This window comes from Anser brachyrhynchus (genome assembly GCF_964034855.1).
Source record: "Anser brachyrhynchus genome assembly, chromosome: 2".
Lineage (NCBI taxonomy): Eukaryota > Metazoa > Chordata > Aves > Anseriformes > Anatidae > Anser > Anser brachyrhynchus.
In genome coordinates this window covers 22,435,263-22,447,579 of record NC_137695.1, presented here as the reverse complement: position 1 = coordinate 22,447,579, position 12,317 = coordinate 22,435,263, and the positions used below count along the sequence as shown (strand labels likewise).

The window sequence follows — 12,317 nt, the reverse complement described above, 5'->3', positions numbered from 1 at the left end:
ACACTTTGAAAAAAAAACTTTAATACAAAAAATAAGAAATTCTAGGTTCAGTTGTGACAGTATTTGACAGCACCTCCATTACAGCAAATTTTAGCATTAAGATACGCACCCAAGATTCAGGTGTTTGAGCTTCTGAAGGCTGCTAATCTGTGTAGGCAGCTCCTCAATCTGGTTGTTGAAAAAGTTGAGCACTTCTATATTTCTCAGGTCTGCGATGTTTGCTGGCACAGCTGTGAAAAAGTTTTCACAGTAAGATATTGCAGTTCAAGCAAGCTACATAGACTACAAATGCTCTGCTAGCACCTGTCTTTTGTTCTGTTTGTATAGCTGCTGACAGTAGAAACAGCATCTAACAGCTATTGCAACAAAAGCAAAATCTGTATTAAAGAAGCCTCCTATCTGGAATCAGTTCTCACTGCTGACAGCAATCACTTTGTACTGCTCAGAAAATTACTACTAGTTTTGAAAGTCAAAATATCTTACAGTAAGGCCAGACATGAGAGAAACAAACGCAACAAATGCTCTCTCAGACTAGCAAGAAGAAGCTGGCATTCCTTGGCGTTTGTGTAGCACACGCAGGTCTCAAAAGAGTAGAGACCGAGAGACTTGCATCATTCCATTATCTGAGTCAAAAAATAGATGATCCAAGCAGTTCGGTCTTTAAACAAAACCTCATTCTGAGCTATGGCTCATTCTGCTTACCGCTTAAATAATCTAGCATCTAAATTCCCATCTGTTAATATTCAACAATGATTACAGAAATTTAACTTCAGCCTTAAAAGATGAACTGTTCAGCCAAGCCCATTTTTGATTACTTCCTGTGAGTGAATAACTGTTCAATACACATACATGGTTATATTAGATTGGACACAAATCAATACCTGGTTATCTAAAAATACAAAAACTAAGGCAGAAGCACGATATGGATGTGCCTGTGCAGACGAGGTTAAAAAGCTGTTCATATTTGCACCCTCTCCCCCTTAAATTTAGTAAAAACTTAAACACGCAGCTGAAGTTTACATAAAAGGAGGCTGACAAATAGCCTGCACTGAAGCGTGCACCTGTGTTCAACATTCACCTTGGTTCAGTCTTAACCTCAACCACACCAGGAACCCACAAAGAGCACATCTAAGTAATTAGAAGTTTTTTATGAGGCCATGATTTTCTTTTATTTGTTGGCATGAGGCAATCTCAGTCTTAAAATGCAGTCAATAATGTTTACAAAGCAGAACATTACAGTGTGTCACATTTACTAGATTATAAGCATAATTACATTGTTCACAATAATGGGATCCCTAACAAACACTCTAATTACACTATATAAATATTACTATTGAGGACCACATTCATTGCAGGAGATTTTTAACATACTTTTTTTTAGAAAGTCATTAAGACAAATCTTAGTACTTAAAAGGCCTCCCTTTGTGGTATATTCCAACTGGTCCATGTGTGTCTGTAACTCAATGATGGCAAGAATTATGTGCCTTCAGAAAGGCAAGGGTAATGTACTACTACCGTTGTATTAAATTATTCCCTAACAGAAGTTAACTGAGGATTTTAATTGACATAATTCAGCTGTTTCCAGCCTCAATATTTCACCAGAACAGTAATTACCACTATTAAAATGTTTTCCTTTCAGAAATTAGAGTTTGTAGTTTGACTCTGATGAGATGCAATGGACTGGCAAGCCATGTTTCTGCTCTTTTCAAAGAGATGCTACGTTTATACAAGACTAGGAAACAGAAGTATTAGCAAATACACTTTTTAGTTTAGTCACAAAGCGTAAACAATTCAGAGACCAAACACAATTCTCCTTTAGTTGTACCGCTGATACAATTAATAAAAAATTGGTCTGAAAGTTTTGACCTTTTTGACGGTATGAGAGATTTCAGTCTCCTAGGAAAATTAGTTTAACATAACACAAGCTGTGCTAGAGGTAACACAGCGCAAGGTTGCTGGAACACAAACTGCCTCATCACATCCAGGCGCCCAGACTCACCAAACCTAAATTCAGACCAACGGCCTATGTATCAATTCTGTATTTCAACTGCTCAGGCTGAAAAGCATCGCAAAATGATCGAGAAATTAAAAAGCCATTATCCAAGATGCTGAAAGTTCTCAAAGCCAACTAAGAAAAACTACATCTTATGTTAAGGACAGTATTATTATTACAAAGACAGGAACCCCATAAAACCTTTCTGATCTTGCTGTGAGACCAGACTACAAAAAACTGTCAGACTACAGAGAATTTCTTAGCACTGCTCTCACGTGAAGCCAGCCAACAATACCTGAGATGTATTTCAGTTGGATCAGTGCTGGTTACAAGACTCCTTAAATTTAGTCAGTCCCATTCACGCTGGATTTAGCTACCCAAGGACCTTCTGTACCACAGAGGAGCAGCAGAACCATTCTGCATTGGCGAACAGACTGCAACAAGACAGAGCCAAGTACCCTCCACGTGGCCTGGCAGTTATGGAGCTGCCTTGAACTAACGACACTGCTTTAGTGGATCTGCCCCTTCAAATACCTGTCTAAGATAACTTGTTTTCCTATTAAGGATAAATTACGCGTGTATCTCAATTCTGACTTAAGCTAGGAGATTGTATGGAGGAGGAATCAGTTCAAGGAAGAAGGTGAATGGTCTTTAAAAGTCTTGGTTTAACACAAATAAATAAATAAAACACACATGAAACTACCTGGGAAAATATGATATCTAGAGATCAAAACAGGAAGAAAATGGTTTCCAGAGATTTGTTGACTAAGATTGTGCTTGCACTGAAGGTTACAGCATCAGAAAGAACCAGTTTAAATGGGTTACTACACAGCTGCAGAGTCTCAAACTCTATCTACTCATCCCACTTGCAAGCACAGGGGAAAACTTAACTTCCAGTGGCTAGTTCATCAGAGGTTTTTAATTTAGTTTTCTTTCGTCAGGGTATGGGTGTGAGTAAGTGTCCCTAGCGAACGACAGAAGCTGTACCCTTGCATGCTGCCTGCTAGGTTTCTGATATATCTGTATAATTCCCACATACTGAATTTCATGTTGTGAATCACTCTTAGGATACTACTGCATTATACTTTCCATTATTATTTTTCTACAAGCCACACTAAAAGCTGCATGGGTAAGCAGATTATGGGAAAGGCTGAATATTTAGCAAAGGATTTAGATGAAATACTTTGTGTCAGCCTGTTAAATCAAAACAAAGTCCCCATCCACAACTGGTTTTGTTTGTTTGGGTGAAGGGGCTTGAGGTATTTCATGAGAAGGAAACGAGTGAGAGCAGCTCGAGACCAGGCCTGAAGAAAGGGAAAGAAGACTTCTCCCTATAATGGCTTATTTTCTGACTCAACATTTCAGATCCCTTTGTAATATGGGGAATGCTTTATGGACTTGTAAGAGAAGCAGAAGATTGAAATTAATTCCTATACTGCTCTTGTAGCTAAACTGCACAGGTGCAGTAGACCAGCAACGCTCAGGAAAGGTTGACTAGGCATACAGCATTCTTTGATCTGAACTTTACATGACTAAATGCATCCCCACTATCTTCCCACAGTTAAGTTGCAAAATTCTTCCCAGATATAGAGCAGACTGCCAAATACCAAGAAATTCATGTTCTGGCAATACCGAATTCCACTCGAGTCACCTTCTCATGATGAGCTGTGAGAATGAACTGTCAGCATCCTGGTTCCATTCACCCACATATTTACAGTAAGATCCACAGTGTCTTAACAACTCTTCCAAGAGCATCTGCTGCCCAGTGTCATTAACAACGAAACTCCTCCTCAGCAAATGCTAGTAAAACTTGGCAGCCCGATGCCTCTGCGTTCTCCTGTGAGGCTTCAGTCACATCAAGAAGCCCCATTCATATGAAGCCTCACTTCACAAGACCAGAAGCAGCTTCCTTCCCCTCGTTCAATACTAGAAATTGCACACAGTGATTCACTGTGACAGCTATAGACTTCACCTTGATTTCAAGAGCTTGGTTGAGAGGGAAAGTCTACAGGCTGCACACAAAGCAATAAGAAGACTTTCTTCATGCTGCTGCAAATAAGAATTGGCAACTTGTTATACTTCAAAGAGTTTAAGAACAAACAGGCTGTTTCACCCTGAAAGTCAGTGGCAATTCTTTAGGAATGAAAAATAAGACTCTCTTCAGAGCAGATTTTCACTCAAGGCAAGTTGTCAAATATTATTCCTACATAAGAAGCAGCCATTTGAAACTTCTGATACGATTTCTGAAACATACAAAGGGTTAAACCCTACTATTCAGCACTTGCATAGATCCACATCAAGCATCCTGGATCTGGACCTCAGTTCCCTCCCCACATAGCGAGCCAGAAGCCATCACCAGACATGTATCATTCTTCCCCTCTACTAGAAGTCTGTTGTTGCCCTCTGTTGGAGAACAGATACTGGTTTGATGCACCTTTTAGCTGAGCCAGCTATCATGCTAGGAACATTTAAACCAGTTAAAGCAGCTTGGAGATGCACGCATCTCAGACGTAACCCTTTCCAGTAAAGCAGGGAATCAAATGGTTTTCGTGCCATTACTTTGCACTGACATTTTTATCCGGCTCTTCTTGTATTCCCAACCTCTGTCAAAGGAGAAAGAACAAAAAAAAAAGGAAAAGGAGAAAAGCAGGTGCAATTTTCCCCCCATTTCCTCTCTGTCACTCTTCTGTCATTGATCTAGGTTTTGATAAGATTCCTCTGCGGTGGCAGTGCCCTTCACAGCTGAAAATGAGCAGGCTTTCTGATAAGTCTATTTCTGCAAGTGAGCTCCAGGATTATTTCACTTAAAGCTTCTGTGAAGCACTGGAAAACAGTAAAAATCCTCACAGCTTTAAAAGTAAACCAACTCAGGTGTTTGCGAGTTTAAGCCCCCCTTTGCTTTTCATCTATGAGGTGAAGTGTAGCCTGGTTTTTGTATTTAGTAGGTACTGACATTACATCATACATTTCTGAAAGCTTTCTTAATAGAAGACCCATATGAAAATTTCTATTTTAGTTTTAATTTGTAAATTAGAACGTTTTTCCTTTTCCATTTAGACATGGAGCTCAGATGAAAAAGCGACAAGAATCAATACAGTACCCAACTGGACGAGGGAAAACACAGGCCTCCGAGAGGGATTTGGTGAACATACAGGCCTCCACCAGAGGTGCACGTGGTACGTAAACTGAGATAAACATTTCAACTCATTTATATGTTAACACTGAATGTTCAGAATAAACATTTTCTCACTGCTGCTTGGAAAATAGTGTCTGTAACACCTGCCTATTCATAAAAGTGTATGCAAGTAATCTCAATAAATACGATTCAAAGTTTACAGAAAATCTCTCATTGAATTCAATGAGTTTTGAATCAGGCATGAAGTGAAATAAGGATTTTAATTACTTCAGATTATTTTCTTTGGCATTCTCATCTCCAGAAACTTCAAGCTGCAGAATCCCTGTTTTTTTTTTTCCAGAATGTTTCTTTAGTTAACGAACTAATTATGCAGTACCTAGGAACATGACGTTCAATGGTATTCCAAACCTCTAAAGGTTCTAAGGGAATATTTATCCAAAAGAGTTATTAAAATAGTACTTACTACTTGTCAGAAGAGAGATTCAGAAGGCTACGCCAGTTTCTCATTAAACTGTTCCATTTATAAACAGGTCAAGAGTAATGCAAAGGAAGGAGAATTCAATACACGGCTTTGAGTGTGCCATCAGGCCAGCGCAGATCCCAAGCGGGGTTTTATTGCCAAACACAAGAATTTACTTTTTACACCTACAGCGAAACCTGTGGGTTACAGCGTCATAAGCCCAGTGCTGCAGACTGTTGCTTCTCCAGTCAGCGTCAACAGGAACTCTTCATGAGTACGGATCCCTTGGAGTAAAGGTCACAGAGACATGAAATGTTACTCACATTTCACGGGGGAGGAAGAATTTAGAATACTAAATATATAATGCATTCTGTGCATCCAATATAACTGTACTCCTAGAGCAGGAGTCATGTTTAGATTAATTTGACAAGGGTTCTGTTATACTGAGAGAGAAGCAATCAGAGTCACCAAAATGAAAGAGGAATTAGCAGAGGGAGAACACAACAGTTTTCGTTTTAAATATTCATAGGCATGCTGATATCATACTTGGCAGTTAACTGGAGAATCCTCATCCCAAGCGAAGCATTCAGTACTTAATTTACACATTATGTAGTTCAAGTTTTCCCCTTTTGCCCTTCCTCCACACTCTTCTAAAGATGGATACTAACCTTCTGCACATTGAAAACACTGAAAGAATCTGTCTCCTTAATCTTTAGCTCTTTCCAGAAAGCAGATTTCTTTTTTGCAGTTAACCAAGGAAGCACTGCAGTTATGAAAATGCTCTTATTAACATGTTTAAATTATACTATAGCTTACTGATGTGATACTGTGCTAACAAAGCAATTTATCAATAAACAGTTTTAATTTAGAAGCCAGAGACTAAGGAGAAGTGCTGTGAGCACAACAAAGGCAGAGAAGAGGCTGCAAATGAAGTGACATCTGGTACAAACAAAGGACAAACTCTGTGCTTTGAGATGAACGCTTGAGATGCACTTAAGAGTTTGGAGAGAAATCCTACAGGGACTGAGGTTAGGAAGGGATTACTAAATTGAAAAATTAACCATGTAAGATTAAAGAACTGAAACCATGTCAAAATAGTTCACAAAAATCTGATTTTTGATAGCTGATTTTATAGTAGTAAGTACAGGCTGAGTGTGCATGGGTATAAAACTGGATATAATCATGCCCCCTCACTTCTCCACATCTTGAAGGAAAGTGTTAGCCAAGCTTTTTGAATTAGCTTGACATCCAAGTACTGTAGTGGACCACAGCATTCTCAGCCTTAAGTAATTGTTTTATGAGGAGTGCACAATTCAGCCAAAAAGCTTTTCTATCTTACTTTCATGTCAGGAGAAAAGAACATGCAAAAAACTGAAGAGTACAGCCCATCAAGTTGAACACTTTTGAACTTGCCCTCCCTCACCATTCTCTTTACATCCGTCTTCTATTTAAGATGTTTTCCGCAGTTGAGAGACTTACCAGAGATGCTCTGAATACCAGGTCTTGAATAGACACTAAAAGGTTGTAACTTAGAGGTCAAGGTCTCTTCAGCTTCTTACTCAGGAGTATCTACACACCTCCATGCTTAGCAGTGCTTGTTTATAAAGCTCTGCTTTCACTGTAAGAGCGCCTAGCAAGCAGCCCATCATTTTCACTTTTCTTTATTGGACAGTTAGTATTTTTTACACCATTTTTTTTATCACCAAAATGCTTTTAGGAGCTTTTTTAGGTCTGTTTTTCACTGCTACTTGAATCACCGGAGTTTTTCTCCATTCAGCATCACATAGACTGCCTTGCTGACACTGTTTATCAGAGACCAGCCTGTCCTCTAAACGCACACAAAGGGAGAGGCAGCAGTAAACATGCTCAGTGTTTAAAAGCAAGGTCAGCATTTGTATTTACACATGATTTTCTTATTCCAGCCCTTAGAGCTGGAAATGAATTAAACACTGGGCTCCCTACACCCACAAAACACTACTTAAAGCCACTCTTTTCTCTGGGTCTCTACATTAGCTGATCCCAGCCTTCAGCTGACTAGACTTTTTTGATTTCCACCTACATCAGATATTCCTAACAGACAGAATAAACCATGTTACCACAAATTACTCTTCCTCAGATAAAGATCAAGAAACTATTTCACCATAAGGATAATTTTACCCTGCAGCATTTTTGACAAAGGACACCACTGGAACAGAGTAAGAGGCCAGACAGCAGCGTGAAGAGAAATGCTGTATCATTATCTGCTTCAAAACAATACCCCTGATTGCTGGCAGAAGCAGAATACACAGAATATGGACCAAAAACAAGTATACAGAATTATATCCAGTTTTCCCTCAATCTATACTACCTTTTCTTACCTCCTTCCTTTACTATCAGCAACAACAAAAAAATCCAATTTGTTTGACAGTAAGCTCTTTATGATGGTACAAAATTAAGCTCTTTGATGAAGTCAGTTCATTTAAGCAAAACACACTACCTTTTAAGATGCCAGTTTCAAAATAGTCTATTTTGACAAGGAGATTTCTAACGATTTTAGATTACAACCTGTACAAACATGTGGGCTTCCACAAAAAACATTGCAGATATTTTAAGCCATTGGGGGAGAAGTTAACACACAAGAAATTTGTACTGAAACATCAGAAAACATTGAGACTTACAAGAGAGAAGCTAACATGTTTGCAGTTACGTTTTAATAAGAAAAGAACACACAACAACTTCTGAAGAATTGTTAGAGACAACTTATTTGTGTCTGGTGCTGTATACAGTTTGCACGCTGACTTGTGATGCAAAGCTGACTGTTCCTATACATCACAAAATATAACTATTTGATTTGAATTGGGGAAATTTCGTGATGCATTCTTTATACCATTACAGGGCAATAATCTTTCACAAATTCTTCTGCTTCATTCTCCCAAAGCTTCTTAAAAAACAAAGCTTATGTTATTTAAAGCTGAATTGCTCTACCATCTGTACTTTCTCAGAACCAAGGCTTCCTCCAATCTTCCCCCCCTTCAGGGAGAAAAGCAAAAAGCTAACAAGGTATTTCATCTAAACATTTGAACAGAACTCAGATGTCATGGATTTAGTTAGGCATACGCAAAGGGATCTCCTTTTCCCTCCTCATCTCCCCCCATGCACTGCTTTCATGCATTTCCCGTCAGAGATCTCTGCAGTAGGAATAGGCATCATATACGAACTGAAATCCGCAACAAAAAATGAAAGGCTTGCAGTTAATTTAACGCACCATCTAAAACATGGTTGAGAGGCTGTTATCTCAAGGCAGAAGTCTTGTGCTTTGGGCACAGCCATAGTTTCACTCCACCAACAGCTTACTTGCACCCTTCTGAGGTGTATCACGCCACTACAACAGTGTGAATAACGTGCCAGAAGGAAGCAGAGGCAGAACCAAAGCAGAGGAGAACAAATGAAGCAACAAGTAAAGAGTACGTGGACATCCAGTTCCTTCCTGAAGCCTGGGAGTTACATAAATCACTTAACATCAGGCAAAACATAAAGCACCAGGCACCACCAGTGGGAGACACCGCAGCATGCTGCCGCAGTCTGGAGAACACAGAAAAGCTGGACTAGGAAGAAATTCAGCACAGACAGACGTAGCGCTGGAAACTGTCTCTGGACTACCTCCAACACACGCAGGTACACGCTGCAGCCAGAGAGGCCACTTACTTGTAAAGGAGACGGCCTAAGGCAGGAGTGACGCCAAGTGAAGTCAGCAGCAGGTTAAGTAAGATCAGGGCCATCGTCAAGAGGGTTAACAGAAATGAAGGGACAAGCTTTGTGCTGGTCATACAGACAGCAGAACAATTTTGAAGGGGATGGTAGAGCAAAGCAGCAGTAAGCGGTGTGAGCAGCATAAATAGGAGAGAAGTTTTGAACCACAGAATGACTGCTCTGCTGGAAGGCAAAATGCACGAGAATGATAAAGGGCAACTATTGGGCTGTCGAAGGAACAGGATTAATGAGAAAATCTGTTCCAGCAGGATCTGAAAGTTGATTCAGTAACAAAATTCAGGTATGGAAATGAGAACCAGCAGCAAAAAGCTAATGGACCACCTCACAAAAAGGAAGGGGCTAGGAACAAGTTAAGAATTACACTGGAGTATCAAGAAAGAAGCAGTGGTTAGGAAAGAGCAAAGGATGGTAACAGGCAGCAGCTCAGAGAAAAGGGATAGGAGGACAGCATGTGGCTTCAGGTAGTACACATGGGAGGCTTCTGAAGCAAAACAGTTGTTTCTAATCTCTCATCATTTAGTCATGTAATAATACTGGGCAAAGGATCAGAGAATGAGAGCAGAAGGATAGAAAAAATATTCAGGAGCGAGCTGTGAGTAACAGACACCTTCTGAGGTCATTTAAATGCGCCAGAAGAATATGGTAAAGTTGGGAGCACGGGATCATCTGAGGTTAAGGAGAACGAGGAGAAAAGCAAACCTAAGCTACTGTGCACCCCTACCTACAAGTCAGACTGAATTGCTAGCAGGAGCACAAGCTTCTTTCCATGAAAGAAACAGCTAAAGATACTTAAACAGTGACCTCTAATGGTCAAACCACAGAGTCACAACTCCAAGCGTACCCAGACAATGATACAGAAGCTAGAATCTCTGAATAAATTATCCAAATGATTACAGTGCCAATCTATCAGGTAGCTATGTCAGGTAATTGTTACAGCAGTTACAAGTCATCAAAAACTTGCAGCGTATCCCTAAAATAAGTGAAAATAAAACAAGTCAAGATGGCAGCACAATACTTGTGCACGTAGTGATGACCAGCACTCAGATCTGTTGTCAGTGCTCAACTAACCTTTAACACCCTCTCTGCTTTCCGAGCACGTGTTTCCCTCTGTGCTCTCCTGGGTCAGACTGTGGTTAACCCGAGTGCCTGAAAGCCCCTCAAGCACACTTCCTACTCATGATGCAGTACAAGGATTTTAATTGTTTACTTTCATCACCATATCTGTAGGGATAATAAATGTGACTACACTAGGATGTGAAACTTTGTACACACTGTAAGTAACCAAGAGTATTTGGAGTTAATCTAGCTGAGTCCAGAAGTTTCATTACCATTTCATACTTAATGGCAAAATAGATCACAAATGCTGCTCTGCAAGACAAAAGTCAGATGAGACTGAAGCCACAGTACACATGCTACCTTAGGTGTTTCCTTTGAATACGGAAGTTCCTTTATTGCTAATTCTACTCCAATTATCGTTCGCTCACCAATGTACTGGCACAAAGGGACTAAAAAGCAAAAGTTCTGGTCTGTCCTGCTGCCTTTAACTCTCGCCTGCAGAGGCACTATTTCCTGGAGGTGGCCATTCTGTGCTCTAGTACAAACCATCTTTAAAAAACCTAAGCCCAAATCACAAAGTGATACACACACTTTATTCCCAGCTGCATAAAAATAACGTCATACTCACTCATGTGTTATACTTTCCCTTGCACAGCTCCAAAACATTCTGCTTGAAATGACACAGGTGGAGTCACAGAGCAGAAAAGATGTCCAGCCTTGGCAGCGTGTGTCCTCTCCCCAGCCAGGGCTCTCCTGGACACCTCCTTATTCTTTAATTCCTAACAACGGTGCCCCAGAACTGCTGTGAAACCACAAGCTTTAGGTCTGAGCGATGTAGCACAAAGTTTGTTTTGTTTGGGTACCATAACAAGTTACTACACAGATGTGAGAAGAGCGTTTGTGACTGGCCAGTCTGCTCAGGCACAGTTCTACAGAAGCCCATCGTGTGGCTCCAGCTCCCTCCTTCCCCCTCTAACACGGCTGCCTGAATTCCCTGCCACCACCCGTGTTCTGTTAGCTATCCCACTGCGCAGGAACAGCGACACCTCTATGTCCCCAGCTCCCACCAAATGTTAGGGAACAAGGACAACTTAGTCACAGCCACCCAAATTAATGTGCCACACTGAAGGACTCTGTCATTCACTCCCATTTACACAGATTTGAGGAATATTTGTCAGGACTTTTATTCCATTTTACTTTGATGTCAGCCAACGGGTTCGAGAGATGCCAGGGTCAGGCCAGACAACCTGTACAGGCTGACAGCACCAGCATGACTGCTTCTAGGCTGCACAGTGGATAGATGGTTTGGCTTTAAATGATGGAACAAAAAACTCCCACTGTAACATATGGGCACACTGGCCCATATGTCTAAGTTAAGGGAAAAAAAAAGACAAGTACTTGCTTTCTCCCTCTGCTTTCAACTGGTTTGTCACAAGAGACCCCAAAATGGAATCATCCCAGGTTTGTCACTCACACAGCAACTGGTTCAACAGAGCTGCAGGAACAGCTATTCAGCTTCCCCTAGAGTTTTGCTTCCCATTCTGAGGCTGTTCTGCAAGAAAAAGGTTCTCGTCAAGCAGCAGAAGCACGAATTCAACTCTTTCGTAAGTTACCTGGAGCAGAGGCAGCCGGTTCAAGACTCCTCCATTAGCACAGCACCGGGCAGCTGGAAAAAATCCAGTCTAATATTCTCCAGAAAAATCAGTGTGGATTTGAGTACTTCTAATAGAGAATGATTTACAGAGAGGTAAATGCACAAGCACCAGCAGCATGAATGGAGTACTAAAAATATTACTGAAAAAACATGCCACAAAAATTTTCTAAGCAGTATGATGGATTTAATAGTGTTATCTTCAAACTTGTTAATGAAACTTCACTTACTTCTAACAGTTTGCTTGCAAAAATATGAAATACGGTTACAT

At 40.4% G+C, this 12,317-nt stretch overlaps 1 protein-coding gene across 7 annotated transcripts in view; it reads right to left on the bottom strand.

Annotated features, from left to right (window-relative positions):
• RSU1 (Ras suppressor protein 1) overlaps window positions 1-12,317 on the bottom strand; it is a 100,868-nt gene that overhangs the window by 76,391 nt on the left and 12,160 nt on the right. For all 7 annotated transcript variants that reach the window (XR_013947055.1, XR_013947056.1, XR_013947057.1 and 4 more), the window contains exon 4: window positions 110-230. Coding sequence is in view for 4 of the 7 variants with exons in the window: in XM_080581471.1 (XP_080437597.1) it covers window positions 110-230 (121 nt within the window). In the remaining 3 variants the exon portion in view is untranslated. The remainder of the gene's footprint in view (window positions 1-109; window positions 231-12,317) is intronic.